The 17,155-nt window shown below is 43.2% G+C and overlaps 1 protein-coding gene across 4 annotated transcripts in view; it reads left to right on the top strand.

Moving 5' to 3' along the window:
- LOC134349729 (von Willebrand factor A domain-containing protein 3B-like) overlaps positions 1-8,878 on the top strand; it is a 180,619-nt gene extending 171,741 nt beyond the window's left edge. For all 4 annotated transcript variants that reach the window (XM_063054493.1, XM_063054494.1, XM_063054495.1 and 1 more), the window contains one exon: positions 8,061-8,878. In XM_063054493.1, the coding sequence (XP_062910563.1) occupies positions 8,061-8,337 (277 nt within the window). In that variant the 3' untranslated portion in view covers positions 8,338-8,878. The remainder of the gene's footprint in view (positions 1-8,060) is intronic.
- Positions 8,879-17,155: the final 8,277 nt, after the last annotated feature.

Here is a 17,155-nt window from a genome sequence, read left to right on the forward strand (position 1 = left end):
TTTAGAGAGTATGCATTGTGATCACAGATTAAGGGAGCTAGGGCTTTACTCTTTGGAGAGGAGGAGGATGAGAGGAGACATGATAGAGGTGTACAAGATAATAAGAGGAATAGATAGAGTGGATAGCCAGCGCCTCTTTCCCAGGGCACCACTGCTCAATACAAGATGACATGGCTTTAAGGTAAGGGGTGGGAAGTTCAAGGGGGATATTAGAGGAAGGTTTTTTACTCAGAGAGTGGTTGGTGCGTGGAATGCACTGCCTGAGTCAGTGGGTGGAGGCAGATACACTAGTGAAGTTTAAGAGACTACTAGACGGGTATATGGAGGAACTTAAGGTGGGGGGTTATATGGGAGGCAGGGTTTGAGGTTCGGCACAACATTGTGGCCGAAGGGCCTGTATTGTGCTGTACTATTCTATGTTCTGTTTAAAGTGATTGTTGGACTGAAGGGAGGTGTCATTGACAATGCTAAGGGCCCTGCATACACAGTGCTCCTAATAAATAACTCTAATGGGTGAAAGAGAGACTGATGATCTTCTCAGCAGTCCTCGTAATTATTTGTAGTGACTTGCTATCAGATACCTTGCAATTCCTATACCAGACTGTCATACAACTGGTCAGGACACTCTCGATGGTGCTCCTGCAAAAATTTGTAAAAATGAAGGGGGGCAGCACTCACTCACCTCAATCTCCTCACGATGAAGACCGTGTTGTGCTTTCTTGACCATGTGCACTATTCCATATCTTCTTCTCTCTTAGTGTCACACACAAAATGCTGGAGGAACTCAGCTAAGATTTTATTGACTGTACTTTTTTCCATAGATGCTGCCTGGCCTGCTGAGTTCCTTCAGCATTTTGTGTGTGTTTCTCAGATTTCCAGCGTCTGCAGATTTTCTCATTTGTGGCCTCTTTTAGTATAAAACCTGGCCTTAAAGTTCCACAGGCTTGAGCATATCAGTGTAAAATTTCTCTCAGATTCAATTTTAATGGCAGGGTAATGCCTTCTGCAGGTCAATGGGACAGCCCTCTAACTTATGATTCAGTGAATTATAAGTGTATAGAGTCTCACTCTATACACTTGACCATATAAACACTCGTAGGCGTTCAGCACTATTAGAGATTGCAGATGAGATGCTAAACTGGAATCCCATTGATCCCCTCAGATGGACAGGAAAGATTCCAGATACAAGCATCACCAAACACATCACCTGTACTTCACATTTTGCTATTTGTGGGTGTTTGCTGAGTGCAATCCGGTTGTCACTTTGCCCGCATTCCAACTGTGTCTCAGTGAGGCTTCAGTGAGTTGTGAATTGTACTGGGATGCCCTGAGATTGTTACATGCACTCAAGAAATGCAAGTCATTATTTTCCTGAAAATAACCGGTATTACCAGGAGAGAAGCAGGTACAATGGTTTCCGGTTAATTGGGGCACATTTTGGCTCAATTGAGCGGCTGGCCCAATTAGTTGAAGTTTCATGGAAATTGTTAAAAATGTAGCAAAAAGACAACCCGTTATTTAATTGAATGACAAATTATATAAGTGAAATATGATGGGTAAAGTTCAGTTCAGTTCAGTTCGTGGTATTGAGTTGAGTAGTGATGGAGAGAGAGAGAGAGAGGGAGAGATTTGAGTCTTCAGGTGAGCTGCCTCTGTCGATCTCCTCATTGTCCTTCGGAATCCTTTACAAGTCACCGACTGTGACTTTAACAAAGGGGACCAGTTTTCTGTGGTGGAGCTATCCCCCAGGTGAGGGTGGACACATGGACAACTCCCCACCAGAGTCAACCCTTTTCCTCTTTCCACTGCAAGAGCGATTGGATCGATCCTCCAAAACCCACTTTTCCTGCGGGCACAACAATGCTCATTCAGTGTCCAAACATGTGTCTGAGGTCTGTATCATCTGACCTCCTATTTATCTCATCGTACTGAGCATCAACTGTCATTCAAATAATCCCTCCTTCCTTTGTCTGTGAAGAAATGCAAACAGGCAACAAGTCCTTGAAAGAAATATCAATAACCTGCCTTCGGTCACCATAGCAACTTTCGAGCTGCTCGGTGCTGTCTCCAAACCCAAATCAGTAGAAATCCAAAGTTACTTCCAGTGCCTTAAAGTGACGGTCCAACCGTTAATCTTCGTCTCTCTCTCTCTTTTACAAACAAGCCATCGGTGGTAAATAACTCTGTCTCTCTTTTCAAAAGTACAGTTAATAGGGGTGCTTCAGGATCCCCTCACACTACCAATACTAGTACATCTATTCCCAAGTTGTTATCAACGGAAGATTTCATCCAATGTATGTTGCCATGTTCTTTTGATTGACTGTAAATAAACAAATTCAGCACAGAAACCAAGTGCAGATAATGTACTGCTGTCATATGATTTTCTTGATGACAGCATCATCCAAATCTTCATTTTCATTGTAACTTTCAAGATGACTGTAGATTCATTCAAATTCTTCATATTTCCTAATTTGCTGAAGAAATCGTTTCACTTTCAACCCCAGCCTTTTCTAGTATTTCCAAGCCTGAATACTTGAAACTGCAGTGAGCAGAACAGTTCTGAATTGTCTTCCTGCTTCATTCTTGCCAACTCTCAGTGAGAGAAGTCACTGATTTTTGAGCACAAACACATGCAACTGATGCGAGTTAAAAGCACAGTGTGGTGTCTAATGGCCACAGAAGTGCATGTGACTGATGCCAGTTAGAAACTGTTCAACAACATCCTTCTTTCCCAATTAAGTAGTATAGTGACCCAAATGAATAAAGGGAACCCTGTCTATTTGCTAGATAAGTTTTTGTTCTTTAAGAGTCATCCTAAACAAGCAGCTGCCCCAATTAAGTGATGGCCCAGTTGTGTAATGCCATTGTGTAGTGTGACATCGCAGGTAGTAGAGTATCTCACAATGTATATTTTGAGGTGGCGAAAGCATTTTGAAAGAACAATTTTTGATAGATCATTTTGGAGACAGAACAGATACGATTTGATTAGGGGAGATTTGATAGGTGTATACAAAATTATGAGTGAAATACACTCAGTGGCCACATTATAGGGCACCTCCTGTAGCTACTAAAGTGGCCACTAAGTATATGTTTGTAGTCTTCTACTGCTGTAGTCCAACCACTACAAGGTTAAATGTGCTGTACATTCAGAGATGCTCTTCTGCACACCACCGTTGTAACACATGGTTATTTGAGTTACTGTCACCTTCCTGTTAGCTTGTACCAGTCTAGATACTCTCCTCTGACTTGTGTCATTAACAAGGCATTTTCACCCACAGAACTGCGACTCGCTGGATGTTTTTTTTGTTTCTCGCACCGTTCTCTGTAAACTCTAGAGACTGTTGTGCATGAATATCCTAGGAGATCGGCAGTTTCTGAGATAATCAAACCACCCACCTAGCACCTAATAATCATTCCACAGGGAAAGTCACTTAGCTTACATTTCTTCTCCATTCTGGTGTTTGTTCTGAACAACCACTAAACCTCTTGACCATGCTTGCATGCTTCTATGCATTGAGTTGCTGCCACATGATTGGCTAATTAGATACTTGCATTAATGAGCAGATGTACCTAATAATGTAGACACTGAGTGTAGATGGGGTAGATGCAAGCAGGCTTTTTCCACTGAGGTTGGGTGAGACTCAAACATGTGATAAAGATAAAAGGTGAAGGGTTTAAAGACAACATGAGGGGGAATTTCTTCACTGTGAAACAAGCTGCCAGCACAAGTGGTGGCTGTGGGTTTGAGTTCAACGTTGGATAAGTAATGGATGGGAGAGGTGAGGATGGCTATGTAGGTCTAAAGGACTAGGCAGAATAATAGTTTGGCCTGTTTCTGTGCTGTAGTGCTCTGTAAACTCTATAAAAGGCATTCATTCTAACGCAAAAGTGAATGATGGAATTCTAAAATGCGAAACATTTGGAAACTCACAAAGGAAATGTTAGAAGTACTCAGTAGGTCACTGGAGAAGTAAACAGTTAACACTTGAAGTTGATAATCTTTCATTAGAGACAATGAACCTTTCCAGCATTGTTTTCATTTATGAATAATATACACTATTAAGAGCAGAATTAGGCCATAAATGGCTGGTTTACTTTCCCTGTCAATTCCGTTCTCCTGCCTTCTCCCTGTAATCTTTGATGCCCTTACAATCAAGAAATTTCCAACCTCTGCAAAACACTAGTTTTGATATATAAGTGTATCAGAGTCTGAATCAGGTTTATTATCACTGATATATGCCACTGCAGTTTATTGTGCTGTGCAGTAGAAAACACAAAAAAATTACTATAAGTTACAATAAAGATAATTGATGCTATTTTTGGTCTATTTTGTATCTGAAAATGCTATTTTTTGTGAGACGCAAAACGCAAGCCATTTCATCGTAACTATATATAAAAAGGCATGAATTGAATACAATAAGCTATCTTTTTCATGAAAAGATAGTGTTGAGTTCTCAAAAGCTTTTTCCATTTCAGCAAGGCACCAAACAACACTGGTTGACTTGGCAACCACACAACCTCAGTAAAATGGCCTGATCTAAGTATATAACAAGTCCCTATGGCAGCACATGACACTGTCAAATAAAGTCCAACAAATGAGCTTGAAATCTCTTAATCCATGTAAGACGATTAACCTTTTTTCTTCTCTTTATGCTCATCTATTCTGAGCTGCGTAAAATGTATTTATGTACAGAAACTACCAGTTAGACACTTGATGCAATATTAATTTGGCCACATTCGTCATTGCTGCTGCTTGATTACTTGGTTACATCAAGTGGGTGTCAAATTGCTCCTTGGTGATAGAGCACGCAGCTGGCAAAGTCAGTGTTTATAACTCTTCTAAAATGGTCCTTAAGGGTGTGACGAGCCATTGCTGGGAGCCACAGCGGTCAATCCAGTGCAGAGGAGAGATAGAGGGTATTCCATTTTTCTGACTCACTGCTGATGAAGTCAGGATGGTGACTTGGAAGGAAATTCCATGCAGCTGTAGTTTTTGTTTTTGGAAGAATCGTGAGGTTGGGAAAGTGCCATCATCGAAGTCTTGGGACGGGCGCTGCCATACATTTTGTTGAGAGAACACAGAGTGAGCAAGTAGTGCAGGAAATGAACGTTTCAGGGTGAGGGGTTAGACAGAATCCCAATCAAATGCTTGCAATAACAGTCTCAAGTTTCCCAATTTCCTCTTGATGCCATCCAGTTCATTTAATATGCAGCATATGTAGTGAGGTTCTTTTCAGAATACAATCAATATTGAAAGGCCTGGGTAGAGTGGACATGGAGAGTGTGTTTCCAATAGTGGGAGGTCACAGTCTCAAAATAGAAGGACATTCCTTTAGAACAGAGATGAGGAGGAATTTCTTTAGCCAGAGGGTGGTGAATTTGTGGAACTCATTGCCACGGATCGCTGTGGAGGTCAAATCATTGGGAATATTTAAAGTTGAGGTTAATAGGTTCTTGATTAATAAGGGTGTCAAAGGTTATGAGGAAAGGGCAGGAGAATGGGGTTGGGGGGGATAATAAATCAGCCATGATTGAATGGTAATGACTCCAAGGTCTGAATGGTCTATTTCTTCTCCTATGTCTTATGACCTCCATCTCCACTGAGTGCCATATCAAGCTGTAGCGTGGTCATTGGATCAGGATCTTTTGGTTTATTACCAAGTTCCATTGTAGGGTGAAATTTCTCACAAGAAATGCAAGTTTAAGTAAAGGGCCATCCCCACCTACTCAGAACACCTAAGGTTGTGGGGCCAGTTTGGCCTTGTCGGCATTGCTCACACAGAAAGTACAAATAAGAATAAATCCTAGAATCTCGACTCTACCCACATTCAGCCAGAATTCATGGGAGCAAAGGTATGGCCTTGGAAACAAAAGAGCAACAGTTCTGTCAAAAACCTTCATGACCTAAATGTGTGTTTTGAAATTAAATATGAGTACTGCAATTAAATCTTTATTAGACTATAAACGAGAATGTAAGTGTTTATTTCTGACAGACAGCAAAGATATCTGGGATTTTATTATTTAGTGGTTAGTCATGTTATTACTGAGTTCTGTGGGTCTTTCAGAATATGTCTGATTACATTTAAGGAATACATACATTCCTTTTGCCCCGAATGCTCTTCCTTCCTCTTCTGAAGGTTCTGCTAAATATCGAGTTCCACCTTTAATAGAACCAAATGCTTATCCAAGTAGCACTTTGTGGGCTAGATGAACACATACACAAATGTTGGAGGAACTCAGCAGGAGAGACAGAATCTATGAAGAGGAATAAACAGACAATGTTTCTGACCAAAATCCTTCATCACCGAAGATGCTGCCTGACCTGCTAAGTTCCTCCAGCACTTTGGGTGTTGGTCTGGATAAGCAGCATCTGCAGAACCTCTTGGGTTTATGACTGGTGTTAAACTGCTTGGGAATGGTGGTTACCCAGCTGAGTCTCATTATGTTTTCTTTTGCCAATGGCTCAGAAATGGCTTGAATGAAAATTGGATTTATATTCACCAAACTCAAGCTTTTTATGATATATAGTAGTCCATCCAACTCACATCTAAGAGCTTTTAGTTCTTCAGGGTTTAGCCTCACACAAGTTAGTAAACAGAACTGAATCACTGAAAGTGGCTACATGGTAGATAGGGCCGTGAAGAAAACCTGTCAATCAGGACTTAGAGCATCAGTGTTCGGGCAACATGCTGCAAGCTTACAAAGCACTGGTTAGGCCATACTTGGATTATTATGTTCCAAATCTCAACACTATAGACAGGATGTGTTCACACAGGAGAGAGTGCAGAGGAGATTCACCAGGATGTTTGCTAGACTGGAGGACTTTAGTTATGAGAAGATCTGGGTTTGTTTTCCCTGGATCAAAGCAGGTTGTGTGGTATAGAAAATTATAAAATGCATAGATGGGATAGACAGTCTGAATCTTTTTCCCACGATAGCAGTATGATAGTGGTTAGGATGTTAGCAACACTATTACAGCCCCTACGACTCAAGTTCAATTCTTGCCACTGCCTGCAAGGAGTTTCTGCCTTCTCCCTGTGAGCATGTGGGTTTCCTCTGGGTGCTCTGCTTTCCTTCCAAATTCCGAAGGTGCAGGAGTCAGTAGGATAATTGGTCACGTGGGTGTAACTGGGTGCCACAGGCTCGTTGGGCTGGAAGAGCCTGAAGGATAGGTGTAGTGTGGGCAAATAGGATTAGTGTGGATGGATATATTAGCTTGGACCCGTTTCTGCAGTGTATGACTTTATTACTCTAAAATTCTATGAGAATGACAATATTATTTTGAACATTGATTTCTCAAACTTCCGGTAATGCCTCCCCATCCCACTCCACCATTCCCCATTCTCATTTCCTTCTCTTACCTAATGTCCTTACCTGCTATCACCTCCCTCTGGTGCTCCTCCCCCCTTTTCTTTCTTCCATGGCCTTCTGTCCCCACCTATCAGATTCCCCCTTTGCCAGCCCTACGCCTCTTTCACCATCAGCTTCCCACCTCTTTACTTCACCCCTCCCCCTTCCCAGTTTCACCTACCACTTTATGTGTCTTCCTCACCTCCCCCCACCTCCTAACTCTGACTTCTCGTGTTTTTTTCTCCGCTCCTGATGAAGGGTCTCGGCCCGAAACGTCAACTGTACTCTTTTCCAAAGATGCTGCCTGGCCTGCTGAGCTCCTCCAGCATTTTCTGTGTGTTGGTTGGATACTTATTTTTATTCTATTTGTTGAGGGACAGAATAGGCCTTCCAGCACCTTGAGCCATGCCACCCAATAACTTCCGATTTAACCCTAGCCTAATCAATTTACAATGACCAATTAACCTACTAACCGGTACACCTTTGGACCGGGAGGAAACAGAGCACCAGGAGAAAACCCCCCGCATTGCACGGGGAGGACATACAGACTCCTTAGAGAGGATGTTGGAATTGAACTCTGGGCTGTGACGCCCCGAGTTGTAATAATGTTCCGCTAACCACTACGCTACCATGGCAACCCCATGTGAGAAGTAAGAACTAACTAGCTATCTTCCTTTTCTAAACCTATGTTCTTTTCTTCTTTTTTCCAGACATAGTGTGCAATTTATAAAGCCCATTTCGAAACCAGTTAAATCACAGGAACTGCAAGGAAGCTTGTCACCTTCTGACGAAAGACACAGGACAAATCCAAAGGAAAGTGCGAAACTCAAGAAATATCATAGAATGCGCAAGGATTCTTCATTTGCTGAGGACTGTGAATGGCGGTCAGGCTCTGGATCAGAATCCAAACCGAAAGAGTTGAATTCTTCAACTGAAAGCGATAGTCATGAAAACTCATACAACTCTCAACCAGAACTGTCTTTGTGATTTCACCACATCTGGAATATGTAGTAAATAAGACCATAAGATATAGGATCAGAATTAGGCCATTTGGCCTATCGAGTCTGCTCCACCATTTCATCATAGCTGATAGAATTTTCCTCTCAGCCCCAATTTCCTGCCCTCTCCCCATATCCCTTCATGTCCTGACCAATCAAGAATCTTCAATCTCTCTATATGATTCATCTGGTGCAGAATCACAGGGATCTGTAACAGAATGAGGCCATTTGCTGATCATGTCAATGTTGGAATTAAGGACTGGAAACTCCCATTTGGAAACTCTTCTCTCAGAGGGTAGTGAAAGTTTTCTACTTTCAGAAACCAGATCATTGGATATAGGATACTCAAGGGGGAAATCTTTGAAAGATTGAGGAATCGGGGGGTTTTGAAGATCCAGCACAGAAGAGGTGTTGAGGCCATTGCAGATTGGCTATGATGAAATTGAATGGTGGGGCAGCTAGAGGGGCCAGGGGACCTATTCATGTTCCCACTTTCTTGTGCCATTGTGAAAGAGGAATAAAATCCTGTAGAAAACTGCTTGTGTGTTTACTCTTTTCTTTCACATATTAAGTTTTCTTTTCCTTATCCTCATTGCCGTTGTCGTCTTGTCAGCTGAGTCTCAGCCACACATCACTTTATTCCCATAAGCCAGAAATTCCCACCTGTTTCTTGTTGTCTGTGCGGAAGAATTGTGTTTCAATCTGATTGCTGAAGCACGGATAATAACAGACATGATTCTGGAGCTCCTGTGGCTTCTCCCATAAAACATAAATAACTGTTTCACTTCTGGTATCGGTATCTCCTTGTTCATATTGATTTTAGCCCAAGCTAAAGGGCACCATGGTAGCATTGTGGTTTGCACTGGAGTTCAGAGTTCAATTCTGAGTCATCCGTAAAGAGTCTATGTAAGTCCTCCCTGTTAAATGCGTGGGTTTCCTCCGGGTGCTCCAGTTTCCTCCCACAGTCCAAAGACGTACAGGTTAGTAGGTTAATTGATCATTGTAAATTGTCCCGTGATTAGGCTAAGGTCAAATTGGGTATTGGAGGGCAGTGCGGTTCGAAGGGCCGGGTAGGGCCAATTCTGCGCTATCATCATCATCAGGTGCCATGCCCAGTTTGAGCTTTGACTGCCATGGCCCACACACTCCTGTTTCGGGTCAAGTGGATCAATTTATTGGTATTCATTTCCAGTTCTCTGGCTGCTGTCTCCATCATCATTTGTCTTTGTCTTCCTCTTGCTTTCTTCCTTGCAATCTTTCCCATAATTACCATGCATTCTAACTCCTCTTTCCTTATCACATGTCCAATGAAGTTACGTTGCCTTTTCATGATCTCATACATTATTTTTCTTTTTGTGCTTGCTCTGTTCATGACATCCTCGTTAGATATTCGTTTCATCCATGATATTCTTTGCATCCTCCTCAAAAACCACATCTCTGCTGCTTCAATTGGTTTCCTCATGTTACTAGATATTGTCCAACATTCTGATCCATATCAATAATTTCAGATATGCAGATGACACTGTGTTAATTGCAAGTATGGAGGAAGAACTACAAAACTTAATTGATATAATTGTTGAAGAAAGTGCAAAAATGGGTCAATCAATTACAAAAAGACAGAATGTATGGTGCTATCCAAAAAGAAGAAAAATCCTGTCTGCAGGCTGAGAATAAATGGGGAAGACATAAAACAAGTACAGAACTTTTGCTAATTAGGAAGCTGGGTGACATCAGATGGCAGGTGTGACATGGACAGCAAAAGAAGAATAGGGATGACAAAAGACACCTTTATGAGAATGAAGAGTATACTGACCAACACTAAACCAGACATATGTTTATCCAGTTATGTTATATGGATCAGAATTCTGCGCTATATCTCAATAAATAGCTAAATAAATAGGCTGACTGAAAAAGTTGAATCCTGACCTTTGGTGCTATCCATGTGGAGTTTGCATGTTCTCCCCGTTAGTCCATGGGTTTCCTCTGGGTGCTCCAGTTTGCTCCAACACCTCAATAGTGTGTGGGTTGGTAGGACCTCTGTAAATTGCCCCTAGTTTGTTGCACCATAAGTCCGTAAGACATAGAAGCAGAATTAGGTCGTTTGGCACATCGAGTCTGTTCCGTCATTTTATCATGGCTGATTTATTATCCGTCACAACCCTATTCTGTCATGGTCCGGATTGGGGTCCCTTTAAATTTACCTTGTTTATGTTACGATCCGGACCGTTGATTCCCTATTTTCCCGTGTCCCTCGACTTTGGTGGTTAGAGGTAATTAACGCTCGGCTGACCCGGTAGTTTATAGTCTCCGGCTTTAGGCCGTTTGGTGCGGGAGCGTCTACAAAGTCATCAAAGGCACGGTGTGCCGATGTCATCTGGCCGGAGCAAGCCTAGCCTCTGCCAAAGCGTGTGCCGGTAATTCGCCCTTCCTCACCGAAGTAACCCTGTCCAGTTACCTCGCCAAAGCGAGCCAGCCTGCAAAGTTTCTTTACCGAGGTGGGTCCGTCAGTTAACCCGCTGGAGGGAATCAAGAACAGCTGTCTACTGTTCCCGGGCCGAGTCGAGAGCTCGCCACTACCCGGAGGCTCCAAGTCAAGTCTTGGCTCTGGCAGCATTCTAGCACCAAGTCAAGGCCTGTCCCTGGCGGCATTCAAGCACCAAGTCAAGTCCTGGCCCTGGCGGCATTCTAGCACCAAGTCAAGTTCTGGTCTTGGGGGCATTCTAGCACCAAGTCAAGTTCTGGTCTTGGGGGCATTCTAGCACCAAGTCAAGTCCTGGCCCTGGTGGCATTTAAGCACCAAGTCAAGTCCTGGCCCTGGCAGTCTGTGATTCCTGTTCTAACCCCTTATCTGAATCCCTTTTCTGCCCCTCTCGCCTCTAGCCCTCATCTGCAGCCCCCGCCTGCACTTCAGTCTAGTTCCATCGCCGGAGCTAGATAAGTACTGTCTGGTATTCATTCGTGTTGGTCTTGTCTTGTCTGGTCCTCGCCTCCGTGGGGGTAAGTCTGGCCGTCTTGCCGTTGCCCCGCGGGGAGTCATGTCTTGTCTTGTCCTTGCCTCCATGGGGTAAGCCTGGCCGTCTTGCTGTTGCCCTGCGGGGTGTCATGAGTCCCAGCCCTATGTCCTGTACCCAAGGAGGGGTCCCGGCTCTCTGTTCTGTGTGTGAGTCCCGGCCCTATGTCCTGTACCCAAGGAGGGGTCCCGACTCTGTGTTCTGTGTATGTGTCCATGGTTCCACGTACCTGCTCTCCCGAGACCGAGGCTCTGTGATCCCATGTTCCTCCTCTCCCTAGCCCATGTGATGTCCATGCCTGGTTCTGGGGTCCGAGCCCAAGGCAAGACCCAGGTACTGGGTCCTTGCCCAGACTCAGGCTTGGAGTCCATACCCTAGCCTCTTCATGTCTCCTCTAGTTCTGGGAGCCGATTCCAAGTCCAAGCCCAGACCCTTGGTCCCAGCCCCGTCCTGAGTCCTTGAGTTTGCTATTTCCTGCTCCTGCCTTGCTCTCCTGGTATCGAACAATAAACTAAATCTAAGTAACCTCACAAAATGTGTCTTGCATTTGGGTCCACCCTTGCTCCCAATGACCCCCCATTGTGACATATTCTTCTGCCTTCTCATAACTTTCGACACCCGAGCTAATCGAGAATCTATTAACCTCTATTAACCACCTGTGGCAATGAATTCCAGAGATTCACCACTCTCTGGCTAAAGAAATTCATTCTCATCTCTGTTCAAAAGGGATATCCTTCTATTCTGAGACTGTGCCCTCTGGTCTTAGACTCTCAAACTACTGTAAGCATCCTCTCCCCATCTACTCTATTTAGGCCTTTCAATATTTAATTGGTTTCAGTGAGATCCTTGTTATTCTTTTTAGTTCCAGTGAGTACGGGCCCAGAGGCAGTAAATGCTTCCTATATGTTAACCCTTTCAATCCTGGGATCATTCTGGTAAACCTCCTCTGGACCCTCCCCAATGCCAGCACATCCTTCCTCAGATATCTAGTCCAAAAATACTCAACGTACTCCAAATGTGGCCTGCTCCACCATCCAATTCCCAACAAAATCTCAGCTTATAAATTAGGTTGAGGGGTAGAATCTGGGGGAGGTGATGGATTTGTGGGAAATAAAACAGGATTAGTGTAAACAGCTATTTCCATCATTCATTTTTACTTCAGATTTCCAGCATCTGTAGTTTTTTGCTTCTCATACTCATTAGAGTCTGCGTTGAGACTCTAAGTACCGGTATGTTGAGGTTGGATTACTTTTATGTTGAACGAACTTGAGTTGTTTTCTCTGGAGCATTGGAAGCTGAGGGGAGACCTGACAGAAGTTTTTTTTCAAAATTATGAGAGGTATTGATAGGGTAGAGAGTCAGAATCTTTATCCTCATTAGAAATGTCAATTACTAGAAGGTCTGCTTTTAAGGTGATAGGGGTAAACTTACTGAGATGAACAGGGCAACTTTTTTTTACACAGGGAGTGGTAGGTGCGGGATTGGGTTGCCAGGAGTAGTGGTGGAAGCAGGTAAGTTAGTGACATTAACAAGTCGCATCAATATGGAGGCGTACAGATCATGAGCAGGCAGAAAAGAGCTAATTTATTTTGGCATCCTCTCCAGCACAAACACTGTGAGCCAAAGGGTCTGCAGCTACACTGCACAGTTCCACGTTCTAACATACTACAAGAACCAAAGCATTCCCCTCAGTCACTGCCCACAGCTTTAACAAAAGATGCATTTCCTTATGAGAGTCTGCATCTACCACAGCTAGGGAAATCTGCAGAAGGAGGAACCAATAGCAGAAGGGAACTACTGGAGTTCGGTGACATTTTACCTTTACATAAAATATCTTTATATAAACAACTGCTTTATATAAAAAGAGTTTAAGTAAAAGTAAAAGATATGGCGGGGCAGTGGTTAGCATTACTTTTTTCAGCACCAGCGACCCAAGTTCACTTCCTGCTGCCGTCTGTAAGGAACTCGTACGTTCTCTCCAGGATTGTGTGGATTTCCTTCCATAGACCAAAGACACATGGGGTTAGTAGGTTAATTGGTCACATGATGTATGGGTGCAGTGCAGGCTTGTTGGGACAGAAGGCCATGTTACTGTGCTGTTTCTCTAAATGGAAATAAATAAGATAAAAATAAAACAACAAATAGAAAATACTGGAAATGCTCAACAAGTTGGCCAGCGTCCAGACAGAAAGAAGTTAATATTTCAGATCAATTACATTTTATCAAATATTTTTCTATTTTATTCCAACAAAATATAATCCCCAGAGATTCAATCAACTACTTAGTGTGATTAACAAAGCTCTAATCTTAAGAAAAATATCCCTGATATCTGTGTGTAGAAGGCGTGCCGACCCCTCTGCTTCCTTAGGAGTGCAAAGATTCAGCATGGCATCTAAAGCTTTGACAAACTTCTATAGATGTGTAGTGGAGAGTATATTGACTGGCTGCATCACACCCTGGTCTGGAAACACCAATGCCCTGGAATGGATAACCCATCAAAAATAGTAGATACAACCCAGTCCATCACGGGTAAAGCCCTCTCCACCATTGAGCACACCTACATGAAGCATTGTCGCTGGAAAGCAGCATCCATCATCAGGGACCCCCACCACCCAGGCCATGCCGTCTTCTTCCTGCTGCCATCAGGGAGAAGGAACAGGAACCTCAGGACTCACACCACCAGGTTCAGGAACAGTTATTACCCCTCAACCGTCAGGCTCTTGACCTAAAGGGAATAACTTCACTCAACTTCACTTGCCTCATCATTGAAATGTTCCCACTACCTATGGACTCACTTTCAAGGATTCTTCATCTCATGTTCTCGATATTTATTGCTTATTTATTTAGAAACATAGAAACATAGAAAATAGGTGCAGGAGTAGGCCATTCGGCCCTTCGAGCCTGCACCGCCATTTATTATGATCATGGCTGATCATCCAACTCAGAACCCAGCCTTCCCTCCATACCCCCTGACCCCTGTAGCCACAAGGGCCATATCTAACTTCCTTTTAAACATAGCTAATGAACTGGCCTCAACAGTTTGCTGTGGCAGAGAATTCCACAGATTCACCACTCTCTGTGTGAAGAAGTTTTTCCTAACCTCGGTCCTAAAAGGCTTCCCCTCTATCCTCAAACTGTGACCCCTCGTTCTAGACCTCCCCAACATCGGGAACAATCTTCCTGCATCTAGCCTGTCCAATCCCTTTAGGATCTTATACGTTTCAATCAGATCCCCCCTCAATCTTCTAAATTCCAACGAGTACAAGCCCAGTTCATCCAGTCTTTCTTCATATGAAAGACCTGCCATCCCAGGAATCAATCTGGTGAACCTTCTTTGTACTCCCTCTATGGCAAAGATGTCTTTCCTCAGATTAGGGGACCAAAACTGCACACAATACTCCAGGTGTGGTCTCACCAAGGCCTTGTACAACTGCAGTAGTACCTCCCTGCTCCTGTACTCGAATCCTCTCGCTATAAATGCCAGCATACCGTTCGCCTTTTTCACCGCCTGCTGTACCTGCATGCCCACTTTCAATGACTGGTGTATAATGACACCCAGGTCTCGTTGCACCTCCCCTTTTCCTAATCGGCCACCATTCAGATAATAATCTGTTTTCCTATCATTACTATCATTATTTCTTTGTTTCTGTATTTGCATATTTGTTGTCTTTTGCACACTGTTTGAACATCCAAGTTGGTGCAGTCTTTAATTGATTTGATTATTGTTATTATTCTGTTATGGATTGATTGAGTACGCCAGTAAGAAATCCTTTCACTGCTTCTATTCCCTTTTTCTAAGATTACCCTAGGAATTACAGCAGGGATCATCTGAAGGGTTGATGCCCTATGAAGAGAGATCAAAAGATGTTTCATCATTGCAACTAGTTACTCTGTATTACTTATTGTTACATTACCAATTTGGAATGAACTACTTGTCTTTACTAAGCACTGTTATATTACCCCGGTGGGGTAAAAAGTATCTACTTATTTGTATATTGGCCAGATAGGGCGCAAGGTGGAAATCTGCATCAAAGAGCATAGTATCAGTTTGGATTACCCAGAGAAAACGGCAGTAGCAGACCATTGCATTTGCAATGGCCGTAGGATTGACTTGGACAGCACAAAACTACAGTGCTGTGTCAATGGCTTTTGGGGCTGCCTGGTGAAGGAAGCCATTGAAATAAAACAAAAGAGAAAGAATTTTAACAAAGATGAAGGCCTCGCTCTAAGTAAGAACTGGAATCCGATTGTAAACAGGGTGGGACAACAGAAACCTGATTGGTTGAGGACTAACCAATCAGGAGGGACGGATGTCAGTGGGATATATACCACAGGACTAGACTTGCCTAGGCATCATCCTTGATGAAGATATCAAAGTCTGTCATCGAAATGTCGGTTAAAATCAATACCTGTACTGAGTTGGTAGCCTGAGAAGCATTTGTTATCTACTTATTCATTCTGGTCATCTCTGAAAGTGTCCTTAACACTTCAATTGCACATTTCCTTCACCAGATCTGGCAGTACTTTGTATTATTTATATGTGAAGGAGGGATATGGATGAAGCAATGTTAGGCAAAGTCTTCCAGCATCTGCAGATTTTCTCTTGTTTGTGATTAGACAACAGTCGGTTTACCTCTGAGGCCCAGCTTTGAATCCAGACCTGAATGAAGAGATGAAAGTTCTTCTCCCTGCTGATTACAATGATTCTACTTTGAAATTACCCTGGACGTATTCAACCCAGTTCCTCATGGTTTTGATCAAATGTGGAATATACTGATGCTGACATTGGCTGCCAGAAATAGAATGCTCCTTTTCCTCTGACAACATCAGCACACTTTGATGAGTATTGCATTCACTGGGGAAAGACATTACAAAGATCAAGAAAAATAAACTGAATAATGTATCAAAAAATGCTAAAGCAGGTTCAGAAGATCTCAGTGATTGCAAACTCAACCAGTAAAAACTTGAATGTTAAACATTGTCCATTATTATAGTTTTTTAAATGACGTAGTTTAAACGACTACAATCTTTGAATATTTGTTAATTTAAAAGGGTAAACATGATAAAGATTCTATTCTGTTATTCTATATTTGTACATTGTATAAATAGGCATCCGTTAGTCTCGTGAGACCATGGATTTGTGCCTTGGAAGGTTTCCAGGGCGCAGGCCTGGGCAAGGTTGTATGGAAGACCGGTAGTTGCCCATGCTGCAAGTCTCCCCTCTCCACGCCATTGACATTGTCCAAGGGAAGGGCACTAGGACCCATACGGCTTGGCACCGGTGTTGTCGCAGAGCAATGTGTGGTTAAGGGCCTTGCTCAAGGACACAACACGCTGCCTCAGCTGAGACTCGAACTAGCGACCTTCAGATCACTAGACCGACACCTTAACCACTTGGCCACGTGCCCACACTGAACATTGTACATCGACATATATAATGAAATGTGTTGCTTGCGTCAAATCAAATCAGCGAGGACTGAGCTGGTCAGTCTGCAAGTGCCACCACGTATCCGGCACCGACACAGCGTACCTACAACCCGCTAATCCTAACCGTATGCCTTTGGAATGTGGGAAGAAACTGGAGCATGTGGCGGAAACCCACATTGTCACGGGGAGAATGTACACAACTCCTTACAGACAATGGCAGCAATCGAAGCCCAATCTTACAGCTGGCGCTGTAAAATGTTACGCTAGAGTGCCGCCCTGTAAGAGCACAAGAAACAGAAGGAAGAGAAGGTGTTCGGCTTCTTGTGTCGATTCCACCATTCAATACGATCATGGTTCACACATCATAGT

The sequence above is a fragment of the Mobula hypostoma genome, chromosome 7 (assembly GCF_963921235.1).
Source record: "Mobula hypostoma chromosome 7, sMobHyp1.1, whole genome shotgun sequence".
Classification (NCBI taxonomy): domain Eukaryota; kingdom Metazoa; phylum Chordata; class Chondrichthyes; order Myliobatiformes; family Myliobatidae; genus Mobula; species Mobula hypostoma.